The sequence below is a fragment of the Rhinatrema bivittatum genome, chromosome 4 (genome assembly GCF_901001135.1).
Source record: "Rhinatrema bivittatum chromosome 4, aRhiBiv1.1, whole genome shotgun sequence".
Lineage (NCBI taxonomy): Eukaryota > Metazoa > Chordata > Amphibia > Gymnophiona > Rhinatrematidae > Rhinatrema > Rhinatrema bivittatum.
Window position 1 is genome coordinate 122,812,985 of NC_042618.1, and position 18,902 is coordinate 122,831,886.

Sequence of the window (18,902 nt, forward strand, 5' to 3'; positions counted from 1 at the left end):
TTCTGGAGGGCTCTCCGGCTCCAGTTTGATTTTTTTGGTGTTCTTGTGACACCAAAAGAAACTGTGTGGTCGTCGTCCAAGAGTTCTTCTCTTGGTTGAATTTCTACCTTTTTCCTATATATAGCAGGATTTAGACCTATTTTGCTTTTCAGGGTTCGCTGAACCAAAACCCTGACTATAATGTTTCTATGAGGCAAAGTATGCTTCTCGCTGGTCTTCGCATTACGGCCCTGCCTTAGGCACTCTGCTACATATCGTGGTTTTGTCTGTGTGTTCTTTGGTTTTCTTTTATAGTACCAAGCTGTTTTCCCGCCTAGACCTGTTTTTGGTTCAGCTGCATCATGGGCAAATGGGAGAAAGGTGATGCTTTCAGTACTGTGAGGTTTCCCGCTTTGTCCTGTTTTCAGCAGACTCTAGCTAGGGATTCACCCATGTGTGAGAACTGCCATCCTGCCTGAAGAACTGATTACTTGTAGCAGGTGTTCTCAGAGGACAGTAGGATGCCAGTCCTCCCAAAACTTACCCACCTCCCCTGGGAGTTGGTTCTTCATATATTAGCTACTGTATACCATGGACTAAGGAGGGGACTCCTAGGGGGGCAGGGTGATAACTACAGCTGCACATGCCCTGTAGGCATGTTTGAAAGCTCTAGAATCTTTGAGACCAAAGTTCCAGGCCAGGCACCATCTGATGATGTCATCCATGTGAGGACTGGCAGCCTGCTGTTCTCGGAGAACACCTATTATAGGTAAGTAACTTTTTTGGGGTGGGGTGTGGGTGGTTGTTACATCTGTCTTACTCCGGTATAGTAAAGTGTGCCTGTATGAGTTACCTCTGGACGTAGGCCATTCCTTATATTGACTTTTGCTGGACAGAAGAGCAGGGCCATAGTCTGAGGCTGAACCTTATATTGTGGAATTCTGATGAGTTCTACGCTGAACTATGTCTGCATATCTCTGTAAATCAGTATGCAGCACCAGAGAGCTGACACCCCCCACACACACACACACACTTGCACGTGCTCCACCTGCTTTCTAAAAGAAAGATTAATTTCCTTTGATCCTCCTGGTTTAACAAACTGATATTCAGGCCATAGAACTGAGTTTGTTCTTTCTGCTTGGCAATGAGATGTGCTGCTGTTATGGGTCATGAATGTTGATATCTTTTGGGTAGGTTAGTGAGATGTACAGCTATTGGTAACTACTATTCATGATTGATATAGTTTCCATAATTTTCAGTGAACTGTTTGTAATTCTGTTAAAGAACACTACAAAAAGAAAGAAGAGAAATTAAGTGTTGTTTTTTTTAACTTTCACATTAGAGTTGTAGAATTTGCTTCATATGATGATATGAAGAATGCATTGGACAAATTGAATGGGACAGACCTGAATGGACGTAAAATTAAACTAAGTGAAGATCGCAAAAAGCACAGGTATTTAGAATTATCAGTTCAGATTCTTTACTCCTGCAGATCAAAACAGGAACTGATTAATTTAGCAATTAGCTTCTTAATGATGCATCCTATTCCCCAAGACATAATCTAATGCCAAAATATATTGGCGTTAGCTAGTCTTTTTCATTGCATTGTGCTAGATATGTTGAATTTATAACAGTACCTTATATAAGCACAAACAATATCAAATGTTCTGAAATAAAATAAGTTGTTTCCCTCTAACAAAGGCAGATAGTTCACATAACAGGCAATAGAAAAGGTGATATCCAGCTTCCTTTAAATGCTTAATTTTTTAAAAAAGTATTGTGAAACATCCTTCTTTAAGGATAAGCAGGAAATCATTTCTTGCAAGTGAGTAACATTATCCAGTGAAGACCAAATGAGAACCAAAATTTTTAGAACTTTGACCGTGCCTTACAGGACATACTCGGCTTGCATTATGCCATGTGCTCATACAGGGGCCATTTAAATCTCTTCTTTTCTGCAGAATCCACCAGTCATAGTTCCTCACTTTCTTGCTGTTCAGGGATTGTTTTCAGCATAATTTTGGCAGGATTTGTTCATTGTAGGGCCCCACTGTCACCCCCTTGTCTTTTATTTAAACATTTTTATATCTCTCTCCAAATTTCCTTCATCCTGATGCCGAACAGTACACATGCCAGTGTACCGAAGTATATCAAACGCTCATGGTCGTGGAGTCCGTTTAGTTTTACATTGTTGATTTTATTTGTTTGTTTTTTTATTTGTTTTTTGTATAGTCATGTATAAGCAAACTAGTGGCATTAAACAATGCCCTCTGTGAGACAGATCATGTCTATCATGGATTCCCATAATGTGTACTGTCCCTACAGGCATTGCATAATATCCAGGGGTATCGCTGGTGCATGACCATGACTTTGAAGGAACGTGATTCCCAGCTGGAGTTCATGAAGCCCTTCTGGCATTATGGCCCATCAGAATTTTCGTCAGAGGCATCCACATCTATGGACCCAAGAGCTGTATAAGATGCTAGCAATGCATCAAACTCCCTCAACAATGAGCATCGGGAAGGACCAGGGATACAGGCCAGCCCCTGCGTCCTCCCACCCAAAGAAAGTATTGGGTTCAGTCTCTTCAGTTCTGGCATCTAGGAGTTCTCTTGCCAAACATCAAATGAAGGCAAAGAAGCATCATCATTTGGTGTCTGTTGATGCTAGGAGTGGAGACATTCTGACTGTGAATATCCCGAAACCAGTCCCATAGAGAAGAGAGCTTCATCCTTCATGCAGTCCCAGAACCACATCAGTTTTCCAAGAGTCCAGGGTGTCAGCTATCAGAATACCTATAGTTTCACTGGAAGATGTGACCCACCCCTCTTTAAGGAAGGGCAAGGCAATGCCAAGGCCTCGGTGCTCCGGCACTGGGGGTCAGTGCAGGCCAGATCCATTCCTTGCAGCTGCCAGTTCCCTGAGCGGAATTGGCTTTGATGGCTGCTCTGACAGTGATCTCCAGTCCATCAGGGGAGAAAGCTTCCTTGAGGAGCAAGAGTTCCTCTGGTTCAAATCCCCAGCAGACAAGCACTCCTCTCTGAGGCTTTGTATAGAGGATGGGCACCATCTAGATCCTTGCCACTGGCATACTAGTTGGGTTTAGACTCTGAGTATTTCTGGGCTTATGGCTTCAGATCTGGAGATGTCTCTGAAGAATAGACAGGTCTCCCTTCCAACTCCTCCATTCGAGAGAAGGAAGTCTTCTCCAGTTCCCTGTACGTACCAGGATCAGTCCAGACTGCTGGGTTATGCCTCCCTTCCAGCAGATGGAGTCAGAGAGAAACTGGAAAAGCACCTCCCACATAACCCGGGGTGCCACCTGCAATCCCTCAGTATTTTCTCTGACTCCAGCAGATTGAGAGGCATAACCTGCGGTCCTGATCTCTAAATTCTGGGGCCTTGCCCCACCAGGTTTGGCTTTAAAAAAAAAAAAAAAAAATAGAATTAGAAATCAATTGAACTTTTGACTGGTTCAATTTAAAAAAAAAAAAAAAGAAAGGTTAATATCCTTTTCTGAGGCAGCTGGACAGTGGCAGGCAAGGCAGGGCATTGCCCTAGAGCCAATACCCAGAGATTTACGGCCCTAGCCCGGTGAGAAGAGGGGGAGGGACTTTACAGTGGGGCCGTCACTCACCCCCTTTCCTCAGAGAGGTGCTAATTACTTTGAGTTGCCCCCAGCGCCATCCCCCAGTGGGCTGAGATTTGAGAGCAGTTTTTTTCCTTACAAAAAAAAAAAAAAAAGCTTTTCTTTAATTTGATTTAATTTTCTGCCTACCTCAGCCGTTCCTGCTGTCAGTCTCCCGGGCCTCCGGAAGGGGTGGACTTCCCACCCGGCTGCTTAATTATGCCCAGGGGGACGGCGTGTCATTCTTGCAGAGAGCTGGGGCTCCGGCTCTCCCGCGAAGGCCTCTGCTCCCGGTGTCTACCCGGGGGCGAGAGGCCTTTGCGGTGACACGATTCGGTGTGGGGGCAGCCAAGGCAGGGCGCAGAAAGTCGCGCAGCGCGCATGATGCCACAGGACAGAGGCCTCACCCGCTCCCGATTTGTGCGGGAGCGGCGGCCATTTTGTCGGCCTCAGAGGGGATGCTGATGATTCTGAGGAGGGAGAGGATCTCCCTCCTCCGCTTTCCCCGCCGCATAGACCGCGCTAACGGCCGGATGGCACAGCCCCTCCCCCGTTCCCTCCTCCGAGGGGGGCCCTTGAAGAGACTGCATCCTTTCTACCAAATTTGTACGTTTGATGCATAAGGCATATCTAGAGGCGGAGACTGAGTGGGATGACCAGTCTCCCAGCCAATTAAGATCCCTAGGGTCTCTAGGGATCAGGAAAGGGTGGATTCCCGTTTTCCTCCATCTTCCCGGGGATGGGTTACCTGGCCCGGTCGACCTGGTGGATCCAGGCTTACAGGACCCTTCAATTCTCACGGTATGGGTGACAAGGGGGACAATGCCACCCAGATGGAGGGGGATGAACCCCAAGTCCTCCATCTGTTCAGGTGAGAGGAGCCTGACCCCTTGATTTTACACGTGCTCCAGGAGCTTGACCTCACAGGAGTCCGTCAGATTTATCTACGGGGGACTCTGCTTTAGCGGGACTTTCGCGCTCCTCTCCTCCGCAGACTTTTCCATTCCACCCGAAGCTATCACAGATTGTGTCCCGTGAGTGGGAGACCCTGGAGGCCTCTTTGAGGGTTACTAGGGCCATGGAAAAATTATATCCTCTTCCTCTCGATTCGCTTGAGCTCCTTAAAGTCCCGAAGGTCGACACAGTAGTCACGGCCATTGCCAAGCATACTACTATTCCGGTGACTGGCGGCACAGCACTTAAGGACCTCCAGGATAGGAAGCTGGAGGTGCTGCTCAAGCGCACATCTTTGAGGTATCCACCTTAGGGATACGGGCTGCGGTTTGCAGTAGTCTGATGCAGCGGGCTTTGTTGTGTTGGGTGCAACAGATGTTGACAGCCCAGGATCTTCCCCCCTGGGGAAGCGGAACAGGCGATCCGTATGGAATCAGCAGTCGCCTATACGGCGGATGACCTCTATGACCTTTTACGTACTTCAGCGGGCACTATGTCCTCGGGCGGTGTCTGCATGGCGTCTTTTGTGGCTCCGGAAACTGGTCCGCGGATGCCATCGTCGAAGTCTCAACTGGGGTCTTTCCCCTTTTGGGGTAAGTTGTTTGGAGATGAGCTGGAGCAGCTCATAAAGGCCTTGGTGACAACAAGGTTTATAAGCTGCCGGAGGATAAGCCCAGGACGGCCCGCTCTCAGGGTAGCTATCTGGGCCGTTTTAGGGGGCAGCGTCGTTTTTCGGCCTGGTCGGGGTGCGTCGAGCTATACCCCTAGACAACCGGCTTCTAGAGCACAGGCCTGGTCGTATTCCTTTCGGGGCAGATGACCTCAGCGTGCCGGAACCCACGCATTTGCTCCCAACAACAAACCAACTCAATGAAGGGACGCCGACCCATTCCTCCCGAAAATTGGGGGTCAGCTGTCCCTGTTTTTGGAGGAATGGGTCAAAATTACCTCTGATCAGTGGGTACTAGATATTATAAGTCACTGTTACATTTTGGATTTTGCACGTGCCCCCCCCCCCCCCCCCGCGGGATCTTTTTCTAGTGTCCCCTTGTGGACCACCGCAGAAGCAGCAGGTGGTCCTACAGACTCTAGCTCACTTGAAGGCACTGGGAGCCATTGTGCCAGTTCCTCGATCAGAACGCCGGATCGGTCGTTACTCCATATATTTCATGGTACCCAAGAAGGACTGAACCTTTCGACCAATTTTGGACTCGAGTCAACAAGGCCTTGCGGGTGCCTCGTTTTCGTATGGAAACATTAAGATCGGTCATTGCGGTAGTCCACAAAGGAGAGTTTTTGGCTTCTTTGGATCTGATGGAAGCGTATCTCCACATCGGAATCCAGGAGCACCATCAGCGATTTCTGAGGTTCATGGTCATGGACCAACACTACCAGTTTTGTGCTCTATCGCTTGGACTGGCGACTGCACCCCGCATGTTCACCAAAGTGTTGGTAGTGGTGGCTATGAGCTTGAGACGAGAAGGGATCCTAGTACATCCCTATTTGGACGACTGGCTCATTCGGGCAAAGTCGGAGGAACTCTGCAAGGCGGCGGTTCGTGCGGTCGTGTGTCATCTACAGTCCCTGGGCTGGGTTGTCAATTACTCAAAAAGTCACTTAATCGATACATTAGTGGGCAAGGTGTCGCTACCAATCTCTCGTATGGACCGGTTGATGTCTCAGGTGCGGCGGTTACTGTTGCTCCCCTCCCCTGTGGTGTGGGATTATTTGCAGGTTCTTGGATTTATGGCATCTACTCTGGAACTAGTTCCTTGGGCCTTCGCGCATCTGAGACCTTTACAGAGAGCTTTGTTGTCCCATTGGGATCCCAAATCAGAGGAGTACCAGATTCCCTTACCACTACTCGAGTCTGCCAGATCCAGCCTGGACTGGTGGCTCAATCTGGTTCACTTGCTGCAGGGGTGATCCTCGAGAGTCCCCAGTGGGTAGTGGTAACAACCGATGCCAGCCTCTCCGGCTGGCCGGTCAAAGTCAGCTCAGGGTCTTTGGACTCCGTTGCAAACAAAGTGGTCTATCAACAGGTTGGAGACCAGGGCAGTCTGCCTGGCTCTGCAACACTTCTTACCAATGTTACGCTGCAAAACAGTGCGGATTCTTTCTGACAATGCGACCACAGTGGCCTACATAAACAGGCAAGGAGGCACCAGAAGTCATCTAGTGTCTGAGGCCGACAAGCTGATGAGCTGGGCAGAACGTCACCTGGACAGGATTGCAGTGTCTCATATAGCGGGGGTTGACAGCGTTCAGGCGGACTTCCTCAGTCGACAGCAATTGGACCCTGGGGAATGGGAGCTGTCGGAGGAAGCAATGCGAATGATCTCGAGACATTGGGGAGTCCCCCACCTAGACCTGATGGCGACTCGTCTGAACGCAAAGGCAGCTCGCTTCTTCAGTCGGCGACTAGATCAAGGGTCCGAAGGAGTGGACGCTCTGGCCCAGCCTTGGCCGCCGCACATTCTCCTCTGTGTTTCCTCCGTGGCCACTAATCGGAAAGATACTGCGTCGCATAGAGTCTCACCCGGGACCAGTGATTCTAGTGGCTCCCGAGTGGCCCCGAAGACCGTGGTTCGCCGATCTGGTCAACCTAGCAGTGGGCGATCCGATACGTTTCAGTCACCTGCGCAATCTTCTACGACAGGGTCCAGTATTTTTAGAGCAGGCCGGTCAATTCTGTCTAGCGACTTGGCTTATGAAAGGAGGCGGTTAAGAAAAAAAGGTTACACGGAGGCAGTTATTTCTACCCTTCTGCGTGCCAGGAAAACGTCTACATCTATTACCTATGTTCGGGTATGGAAAGTCTTTGATTCTTGGTGTAGTGGGATGTGCTTGTCACCGCGGCAAGCTACTATTGTTCACATCTTGTCCTTCTTACAGGACGTCTTATGGAAGGGGGTCTGTCTTACAATTCGCTCAGAGTTCAGGTTTCAACCTTGGGCAGCCTTCGTGGTAAAGTTGATGGTATTTCCATTGCAGCGCACCCGGACGTGATACGGTTTTTGAAAGGGGCCAAGCACTTGAAACCGCCAGTACGCGCAATTTGTCCGTCCTGGAGTTTGAATTTAGTGCTTCGTTGCCTTTGCGGACCTCCTTTTGAGCCCTTGAAATGGGTGACTCTTAAGGACTTAACGCTTAAAGCGGTTTTTCTCGTGGCTATCTGTTCAGCTAGGCGGGTTTCGGAGCTCCAAGCCTTGTCCTGTCGTGAGCCCTTTTTGCATATTTTTGATTCAGGCGTTTCCCTTCGCACAGTGCTCTCCTTTCTGCCCAAGGTTGTCTCGGCTTTTCATGTCAGTCAGTCGAGTTGCCAGCTTTTTCTGATGAGGATAAGGATACGAGGAGGTTGGATGTCTGTAGGGTCCTCTTGCGATACTTGGAGGTCACTAATCCGTTTCGATTGTCTGATCACCTCTTTGTTCTGTGGAGCGGTCCTAAGAAAGGGGCTAAGGCTTCTAAAACTACTATTGCCCGATGGTTGAAGGACGCTATTGCTTCCGCTTACATATGTCGCGGGCGTCCAGTACCGGAAGGCCTTAAGGCGCATTCTCTTAGGTCTCGGGCGGCTTCATGGGCAGAAAGCCAATGTGTCTCTTCACAAGAGATATGTCGGGCAGCCACCTGGAAATCTTTGCACACGTTTGCTAAGCATTACCGTTTGGATGTTCGGGATCCAAAGGTGGATTCTTTTGGCAGTAGTGTGCTTTGCGCGGGACTCTCCAGGTACCACCCCTCTTAGGACAGCTTGGGTACATCCCAGCAGTCTGGACTGATCCTGGTACGTACAGGGAAAGGAAAATTAGTTCTTACCTGTCGATTTTCATTCCTGTAGTACCAAGGATCAGTCCAGACGCCTGCCCCGTACACAGGAGAGTCCAATCAGCTGTTCATATTCTCTTGGCAGGTTATGAAGCAAGTCAGTCTTATTATTTTTGCAGAACCGCTTTCGGTCACATTGTTCTTCTTACACGTTCATACACGTTCTACCTTGTTAACAGGTTCAGTTGTTTTAACTTGATCTAGTCTTTGCATTGAATCATGCGTGTTTTTACGCATGATTCAATGCAAGGTAATTGTGATAACAGCCATTCATTCTGCTTTGATATCAATAATACTGAGGGGTCGCAGGTGGCACCCCGGGTTATGTGGGAGGTGCTTTTTCAGTTTCTCTCTGACTCCATCTGCTGGAAGGGAGGCATAACCCAGCAGTCTGGACTGATCCTTGGTACTACAGGAACGAAAATTAACAGGTAAAGAACTAATTTTCCTATGTGACCTCTCCTTTTCTGGATTTGTACAGAGAATGGAGGAGGCCATTCCCTTTCCTTTGCAGGAGGATGAGATCAAGAAGAGGATGCTGGATGTTCTCCCGTTTGTGGAACCTCCTGAGGCAATCGCAGAAGTCCCAGTTCACGAGATCCTTCAGGAGGCACAGAGGATATTAAAAACTCTTTCTCTGCGCCTCCTGTAAATGAGTGGATGTGATTTATCTGGTCCAGAAATTTCCTGGATTCAAAAAAAATAGCTACCATAGCAATCTGTGGTGGTCAGATCTGCCTTCGGAAGATTAGAACCCATTTCTTGATATTCCTGGGGAAGGATTCCAGAACCTTCAATACTCTTGGGAGAAAGCCGTACCAGAGAGTTATGATCATCACTTCCATAGCCTACTATCAGCTCTTTTTGGGCCAGTACGTGCAGGGCTTAATGAAGCAGATGTGGGAGGTGACCAAGCAGTTTTTTCAGAAGCAACATGACTACCTTCAGTCATTGGTGAAGAAGAAAATGCATGGTCTGGTCAATTTTATTTATTTTTGGGTTTTATATACCGACATTCGTTTGGACATCACATCGGTTTACATGTCAACATATGAAAGAAGAAAGGAAATTACATCAAACAGTTTAAGTAACTATAGATTAAACAGTATATAAACAATGGGTAAAAAGAAGGGGGGTGACAGGAAGGAGGAAACTGCAGGAGAACACATGCTAAGAGGAAACGAATAACAATTATTGAAGTTGTTGGGGAATCTGGGTTTGGGGGGGGGGGGGGGCGGGGGAGCGCAGAAATCAGATGGCATGGAGAGTCTACTGAGAAGATTAATGACCACAGACTCACCTAGCTGTGGGCCTTGGGTCTCAGACCTCCACCCTGAGATCCAGGAAAGATTTGCTGACATGCTATGCACTGGAGAAAATCTCTTCAGAGAAAGAGTTAATGAAGCAGTGGCCCAGATTTTTGGTGTGGATAGGCAGACTAGATATGGTCTTTCGTCTTGTTTCTATATTTAGCTCTGCAGTGCTTCAGCGCTCTCCACTGCCTCTTTGGACCTGCCTTTCTTGTCAGGCAGTATTGGAGAATGAGGCCCGAGGAGACACTATCCTTCACTCCCTCAGTCCTCTGTACAACAAGCTTCTCAATCCTATCCAAGGTAGCCTAAACCACAACAGATAGCCAGCCAAAACCTGAAATAGGGTTTTGAATGCATCGTGAAAAGTATAGCCTGTGCCAGAGGACCTTTCTGTCTGAGGCAGGCAGAAGTTTTGCATAAACTATTGGCCCTGTGTAAGTTTAGAAGTGTGGCTCTCTTCCATCATAAGGAAAAGGGTACAGATTACATCTATTGCTGTCCACCCAAATCGATTTCCGGACCCTGCTTGGGGATAATCTCCCACATCAGGAGTTGCTTCAATAGAGCTATCCTTCCTCTTAGAGACCAATGTAGTTGAAACTGTTCCACCTGAGAGAGAGGGGTGGGGATTCTACTTCAAATTATTCCTGATTACAAAGAAAACAGTACTCCGTTCCATCTTAGACCTAAGGGCATTGAACAAGTTTCTGAAAAGAAAAGTTCAAGATTTCCTTATGCACCTTTCTTCCCTTTTTCCAAAAAGAGAACTAGCTATGCGCTCTCAATTTTAAGGATGCTTATACCCATATAGAGAGGTTTCCATGTTAAATGAAAATATCTTAAATTTATATATGGGACAATCGCCTCCAGGATAGCGTCCGCCCCACCTGTTTTTACCAACTGTCTTGCCATGGTGGCAGTGCATCGTCACAAATTGGGGATGTATGTGTTCCCCTGCCTGGATGATTGGCTGGTCAGGAGCACATCTCAGATGGGTGCTACAGAACTGATGTGCAAAGCCATCTGGGTATTGGTATTAAGCGTTCATCATCTACCCCAAGTCCAACCTGAGTCCATCATCTGAATTGGAGTTTATCAGAGCACTGCTAGACATGACTTGGGCAAAAGCTTTCCTTCAGTGTCAGAGGGCTATCATGTTGATATCCTCAGTGAAAAAGATCCAAGTGGGTCAGCATGCGTCGGCATGGGACGTGTTGAGGTTGTTGGGTCTCAAAATACCAGTAGTCTGTGTATCTCCCTTGGTGAGAGTCCAATGGATCATTAGATCACTGTGACTTTGAGTCACTTAGGTTGTTTTGTACAGCATCTCTGTCATGCAGAGACTTGGACTCTCTGTCCTAGAGGCGGATCTATTCCAATCTTCCAAATTGTTCCAGTCCAAATTATCCTGACTGTTAATGTGTCCAACCTGGGGACAGATCCGTGATCGGGATAATTTGGACTGCAGGAATTTTGGAAGGGTATGCCTTTGAGACTGGAATAATTCCACCACTAGCATAGGGAGTCCTCGACTGTCTGGTGATACAAATGCTGTCCAAAACAACCTAAGTGACCTGAAGCCATTGTGATGTGGGGATCCATTGGACTCTCTCGCCAAGGGAGATATATGGACTGATACCATGAGTCCCAACAACCTCAGCTTGCCCCATGCTGATGCTTGCTGACTCATGTGAATCTTTCCACTGAGGATATCAATGTGATAGCCTTCTTCACTTGAGGCCTTTGGTCTGCTTAGGTAAAGCTTTATCACATACCCATCCTAGAGCCAGAGGTGGTTCAGTAAACTCTAAAGGCTTTTGAAAATCAGTTTGTCAACAGTGTGATCCTGGTCCAGATAGACAATCAGATTGTGAAGTTTTACATTGACAAGCAGGGAGGCACAGGCTCGTACCTCCTTTGCCAGAAGTCTGTCTAGATGTAGGCCATCTCACAGCCATGTATCTGGCAGGTGAGGAGAATATTGTGGCAGACAGATGGAGTCCATTCTTGTGGCTCACAAGATTTGACAAGGGGTAGGAAACCATATATTCTGCAAGTGTTTGTCTCTCTTCTGAACACGAAGTTCTCTCTCCTCCCTTCCAGGAAAGGGACATAGGCAAATTAGCCTTGGATGCTTTTGCCCTCGAACGGGGAGAGAGGGCCTATTATATGCATATCCTTGGATACCACTTGTCGCAATGACTTTAAAGCTGAGAGAGGACCAGGGAACTATGATTCTCATAACACCACCTTTTGGCAGAGACAGATTTGGATCCCACTCCTAAGGGAGGTCTTCATCAGGGAATTGGATCAGGCTGGGGAAATTAGCCAGATCTAGTCTATCAGGATCAAGAGTAGTGTGCCATACAACATCAGGTACCTGACTCTCACAGCCTGGATATTGAGAGGATAATTCTGCAATCCTTGGATTTGTCAAAGGATGTATCTCTTGTTCTCTTAGTTTCAAGAAAGAAATCCACGAGGAAGTCTTGTGAAATAAAATCGAAGAAGTTTACCTTGTGGTGTAAGCAAAGGTCTTAGATCTTTTCTTCTGATTCACTGCTTGATTACCTTCTACATTTGTCCGAGTCAGATCTCAAGACCAACTCAGTAAGAGATCATCTAAGTGTAATTGGCACCTATAACAAATATGTAGAAGGTAGACCCATTTCTGTATAGCCTTTGATTGTCCAATTTATGTGGGACCTGTTTCGTTTAAAGCCTCCTGCTGTGTCTTGGTGCCTTAGCGTGGTTCTGACCCAGTTGATGAAAGCTCCCTTTGAGCCTCTCCGCTCCTGCAACATATGAAGTACCTGAACTGGAAGGTTGTATTTTTAATGGCAGTCACTTTGTGCATGGTCAGGGAACTCCAGTCTCTAGTAATTTATCCAACTTACACTGTTTTATCATAGAGTGATTCTGCATACCCATCCTAATTGTCTGCTTAAGATGGTGTCAGAATTCCATTTTAAACAGTCAGTTATCCTTCCAACATATTGTCTCAGGCCACGTGTCCACAGAGGTAGACAAGCATTGCACTGCTTGGACTGCAAAAGAGCCTTGGACTTCTACCTGGAGCAGAATGAAGCCCATAGAAAGTACTTTTTCTTTTGACACCAACAACTGGGAATTTCCAAACATGTTTTCCAGTTTTTCTATCAGATTGCATCTTCTGTTATGCTCATGTGAGCCTGAATCTGGTGTGTCATGTCAAGGCTTAGGTCGGAGCTATAGTAGTGTCAATAACCCACTTAAGATCGGTCTCCATGGAGATCTGTAAAGCTGCAGAGTGGAACCTTAACACATTCACATTGCATTGCTCTTTAGACAGGTACTCCTGTAGGTTCTGCCAGTCTGTTCTGTGGAATCTAGGAAGTTTAGAAACTCCATCCCTCCTAGGGCCTACTTTTGTTTCAGGCTGCTCCTCATAAATGAAAGAAGGAAAAGCTTGTTGTCAACAAAAGCAGTTGTGATTGTGCCCGTTGACACTTTTTGTTTTTCATTTTTTTAATTCAGAGCAGTGATTCCCTGCTTGTCCTTGGAGAAAGCAGAATTGCTTCTCTATAACACATGTTCTCAGAGGACATCAGGATGACAGTCTTCATAAAATCCATCTGTCTTTCCTTGAAAGTTGGCTTCTCATTATTTAAGATCAAGAATAATCCTGAAGGGACTCTCACAAGGACGTATGATGTAATACCATTCCAAGAGCGCCCAGTGAGGCACAGTCAGTCACTTTCCATTTTTAGATCTCCAGTCAATTTGAATCTTCATTGGTCTGTAACACCAGGAGCTGTCACTGTCAGCAATCCAGGAATTTTTGTCATTTTATGCTCCTCTTCTTTCCCTCTCCAGTCTAGATCTGTCATTGCAGCAATGGCATTTAGCGAGGGTTCACAGATCACATCTCCTTTTGAAACCCACTACATGTGTACCCAGATCTGGCCACTAGATGTTGCTGTGTCATGGAAGGGATGCACTTTCCCCAGGATCTATGAAGGTGCCTGTACAGCATCCCCCACTTTCTTGAATCAAAACCAGGTCTCATTGTCAATATATAGAGCAGTGTTTCCCAACTTTTTTCAAACTCAAGGCACATCTGCATTAACAAAAATGTGTGACATGCTAACCTCCACAGACCAAGCAGTGCAGACACTGAATGCCCAATCAGTCTCGTCTAAATTTTAAAACAAAGGAAGAGGAGGTAAAGACACATGAACCTGTCACAATGGATCATCTCCCTCCATGTAGGAAAAGGAAGAAGTATTGTGTGCAATCAGCTCCCAAAGCTCTTTCCTTCTGCGGCCTCTAACATTCAAAGTGAGTCACACCCAGTGCTCAGGGCATGCTCTCCTTGTCTCCCTCAGCCTGGAGATAAGTCAGGCTGGAAGGACTCAAAAGAAGGGAGGATGAGGAGGTGATGCATGCTACCCATTAATTACAACACTCCAGAGCTTATGGAAGGAAGAAGAGGAATGCAGAATTATACATGATCTCAGAAAGGAGCTCCTACATGTTCGAATTACCTCTGTTGGTGCCTCTTGTTGCTGAGAACTGAGCCCAAGTGCTGTTCTGGATCTGAGCATCAGGCAGTGGTGACTCTTCTGTGGCACACCTGAATAGGTCTGAAGGCACACCATTTTGCCGTGGCCACTGGTTGGGAAAACACTGGTATATACAGCACGGTCACTGAGTCACTAGCCCTTGGTCCTATTTTTCACTATTGACCTTATTGTTAACTTGTATTTCTGTGCATATAAAAATATTGACCACTAAAGTGTGGCTGATTGTTAAATGGGCAATATGTATTAATCCATTTGCATCAATAACTAACTTTTGGCATATTTTTGGTACTTTATGCGAATAAGTCTTTCATCTTTTGTAGGTGTATATATAGTTAAATACACCTACACATGGCATTACATATAACAGCAGGAATATTGACTCTGGTCCTTTTTTGAAGGTCCAGTTTTCAGCTTAATCAAGATAAATTTGATTCTTAGACCAAATGTTCCTGTTGAATATTTATTGTGACTGTTTTGAAAACCAGACAGGTTTGTAGCTCTTGAGAACTAGGCATGAATAACCTTTGTAGTAAACATTTTCTATCATCTGAGTGAGGGATGATCTTGGCAGAACTATTCTCCGGAAACCCCTCCTCTCATAAATAAGCAGTGAATAAAATCTCCTGCTGGTAAATTGTTGTATTACTTACAGCCCCCATTACGGACATTGTTCTGTTTATATTATGTTTGAATAGTATTTTGATTAAACAAATTAACTTATAATGTTGCTGATTCATGCTGAATTTGTATGATAGTTGCCTCTATTATAGACACTGATATCACATCTGAATACTCAGTTTGTTGTATATCTGTATTCTAGTTTTGCAGCACTGCCTAAAGTATGAACCCCCCCAATTTATATAGTGTTTCTTGAAATTGTGCAACGAAATAGAAGGTGGAACCCCATCATACACAAGTGTAAACAGTGTAAAACACCTTGAGGTCAAATACATATTCAGCAGCACAGGGAGCAGGAATTTACCTCTGTAAACTTGAAGGTGAAAAATTGAGTGGGACTTAACCGGGCAAGTGTCCCTAAATTTACTCACATAAAGTTGCAGGCAGTACCTCCTCTGTATGCAAATACCTCTTTTAATATAGACCTCCAGGTTACTTTACAAAAACAAACTTATCACATCAAATCTGACATATCAAACAACCTTTCTAACATTGTTTAAAAAAGGGGAAATTTACTGAGTATCCAGTGACTGCACTAAAATATGCTGCTAGCACATTGTAATCATTTGCCCCCTCAAACTCTTTCAGCAATTTTGTTAGATTTAATGTGTATTTTCACTTATTCTGTACATTCTTTTGAAGCTTTAGATATGTTTTGAAGTATTTAGAAAGATATTGTACACTATCTTAAAGAACCATTTTTGCAAGGTTCAGTGTTTTTGTGGAAGGCAAATGATTATAACTTGCTAGCACCATTTCAGTGCTGTATACTCTGATTCCTCCTTTTATAGTAATATTAGGAAGATTGATCTGAGACAGATTTGATGTGATCATAAGTTTGTAAAGTAACTTGGTACTTTGCACTGTTTATACTTCTGTTTGTCTCTTAGTTTAGTGTGTTTTTGAAATTGCATTTAATGATTGCTCAAAGATTTTGGCATGGTTATGGAGCCTGCATATAAGGATCATCCTGCATTGAACATAATATTGGCACTATCATTAGATTGTTGTACTGAGTATATGTGGCATCACTGTGTACTCTGGGCTGGTTTAATATGCCGGGATAAACACAAATGCATGTTAGTGCACATCTAGTAGCAGGCATTAAATTGCCAGTTTCCCTACTCTCATCTAAAATCATACTAACTGACCAATTTCCCTCCAAAACAGGTAGCAGTGTAAGGTAGCGTTTGGCTGCAGATCAGCTGACCACCACTAAATTCAACGCCTTCTATTCTGACAAATGTTCCTTGCTAAATATTACCAATTAAGGGCATAGGAATCAATAAAAGAGATTTGCTGCTCAAACATTTTCTCTAAGGCAGGCTGAATGCCTGGTAAACTAACTTAGATATTAAGCACTAACACACTTTTTTTTTTTTTATACCAAATGAAATATTTCAGATGTGGTTAGTTTTATCCCCAGTTAATTGACATGAATATCTATGGTATGAGAGCTACTACAGAAAAAAAACATATGTTAAAACAAGCTTAGTGTGTTTGATCAGTCATGTACTTCTCGTTAAAAACTGCTTTATTTTGTTTGTTTGTTTTTTTTTCCCAAGCAGCAGGTCACGTTCAAAGAGCTACTCCAGGTCTCGAAGCAAGTCTAAGTCTGTTGGCTCTTCCAGATCTGCCAGTAGGTCCCGCTCTCCTAGTCGCACATCAGAGAAGAAATATTCACAGAAAACAGCCATTCAGACCTTCCTCCTGGCTCCCCTTCCCCCCGCCCAACAAAGAGAAGGTCCCGTTCTAGATCAAGCTCTGCAGAGAGCCGTAGTTAAGTCTATTTGAAAAGACGCACAGTTTAATTTCTGGATTCCATTTTGATAAGACTTTTGTGGAGGGGGAGGCTGGGTTGGAAGAATGACGTGATGAGGGGTCACCTCCTTTCTCATTACCAAAGTTCTTGTCACCAAATATAAAGCCATAGCTTTTTATTTTGTAAGCAAAGTTACTATATTAAAAAGGCAAAGTTGTCAGGTAGTTGAGGAAAACCAAAAATTGGTAGCAATCTGTAAACTATTTCTACATTGCAAACATTTACAATAAGGATACACACACAAAGTTTAAGTCAATGCCCTCAGACGAGATTGTTTAATTAATGACCTTTCCAGCCAAAATACATTCTGTACTTGACTTGCAGTCATATTGAAGTTCTGGCCTCTGAAGTATAGAAATGTATACGTCATTAATAAACCTACCCTGCTTGATCACAATTAGTCTTTCTCTCCCTCCCCTTCCCCCCCCCCCCTCCCAGTTTTAAATGGCAGAGATGCTCTTTTATATGGTTAATCCCTTGGCACTTGCTGGCCATTACCACCAGTATCTTTTGCACTCTAAATATCCCAGTACTAAGGGGCTGCAGTTAATGTTCTGACATTGTTTTATAATTGTTAGATGAGGTTATTTTAATCAAATTCTATGGTGGTTCCACATTCCATTAACCCTGTCAGTTAGGATGCCTGGACCTTAAAGTATGTGTTCTGTGACTGGTAAAGTGGAACATACTATGATTACCAGCAACAAAGGGATTAAATGCCAATTCTGGCCAGACTAATTTCAGCTACATTGAAAAAGATTGGTCTCTTCATATGCCAAGTGTAACACATGGTTTACCTCGTGTAAATTGGCACATGATGCTGAAGGCATGGAGTAGGTTTGCTGGATTAAAACAGCATTCTTGTCCTTGCTTTTGATGACTGTTCCCTGTATACATTCCAAGTTAGTGAGCTGGCTAACTTTTTTTTTTCTCCTTTAAGTGAAAGTAAACACAGTTACCACAAAAGGAAATAGGTGGTATGTTTCTGTAGATGGTCTCTGCTTGTATAAATAGCAGAATAAATCAAAAATGGGTGTACTCCAAAAGAGTAGCTACCCTGTGTAGACATTTCTATATTATAGTGACAGAACACTGGTAATGTCAAAGGCTTGAAGAGAAGCTATTTTGTTTAAACTTGCTGAATGTGTGATTGTTTTGATCACTATGTTTTTCTACTGCAAATAGTATTTGCTGTTCTTACAAGCATAGTTTGTGATTGGTATTTTTCTGACTTTTGATTAGTTAAGAGAAAGACGCCTTGTTGAAAAATGTAAAACTGAACTATGTTAAGTGTATCAACCTTAGCATAATAAATGATTTCTTTTCCTGCTTAGCTGGTGTGTAATGGTCATTCATCTCTGTTAATCCTAATGCAAAGATTACTGTATCAAGCTACAGTCTGGTACAGGTTCCATTTCTGAGCCAGTCTACAGTATCTGAGAGCAAAGGATGGAGCTACAGATCCCAGTTATTAACAAGATGTTTTGATAGTACAGTAGTGCTCTGTTTTCCATATATTAGAATTTTGGTATAATTTTTTCCTTTGTAAGCAGCAACCTCCAGCTCATTTGTTATCTCCAACCATACTATAGTTTATAAAAAAAAAAAAAAAAAAAAAAGGAGATACTTAGGCCATGGGCCTGCCTTCATGGCCACCTAGGGGTTTACTCCCATTTTACTGTATGCTTTATTCATTTTTAGCTCAATTATAATAGTGGCCGAGGGCAGAAGGCATGGATCAGTGAGGAGTCTGACACAGCTGTCCTCTTAGGTATCACAGTTGATCAATGGATGAAACTCCTTGCCTCTTAACAGTCCCAGTTTCTGCCAGCTCAAGGAACAGTCTGAGAATCAAACCCAGGTCCCCCCCGTTCATCGCAGCACTGAGCACCACTGGAACATTGGGCTGGCCTGTTTTAAATATTTGATACTGGGGAGGCCCCTTTGCTTTCTTTGTATACTATGCACATAGGGGTGGATTTTCAAAGCCCTACGCACACCAGGCCTGTTTTCAAAACTCCCGGAGGCACACATAAAGCCACAGGATGTGTGTAAGTCCCAGGGCTTGAAAAAAGGGGTGGGGCCGGAGCCTCCAGGCACAGCGGCCATTTGCCACTGTGCCCGGGATCGCA

General features: G+C 44.9%; 1 protein-coding gene across 1 annotated transcript in view; it reads left to right on the plus strand.

The window, feature by feature from the left end:
- LOC115090106 (serine/arginine-rich splicing factor 5-like) overlaps positions 1-18,103 on the plus strand; it is a 171,333-nt gene extending 153,230 nt beyond the window's left edge. Inside the window, 3 exon segments of the mRNA XM_029598808.1 lie at positions 1,322-1,432; positions 16,517-16,643; positions 16,646-18,103. Coding sequence (XP_029454668.1) covers positions 1,322-1,432; positions 16,517-16,643; positions 16,646-16,732 — 325 coding nt within the window. The 3' untranslated portion in view covers positions 16,733-18,103.
- The last annotated feature ends 799 nt before the right edge of the window (positions 18,104-18,902 follow it).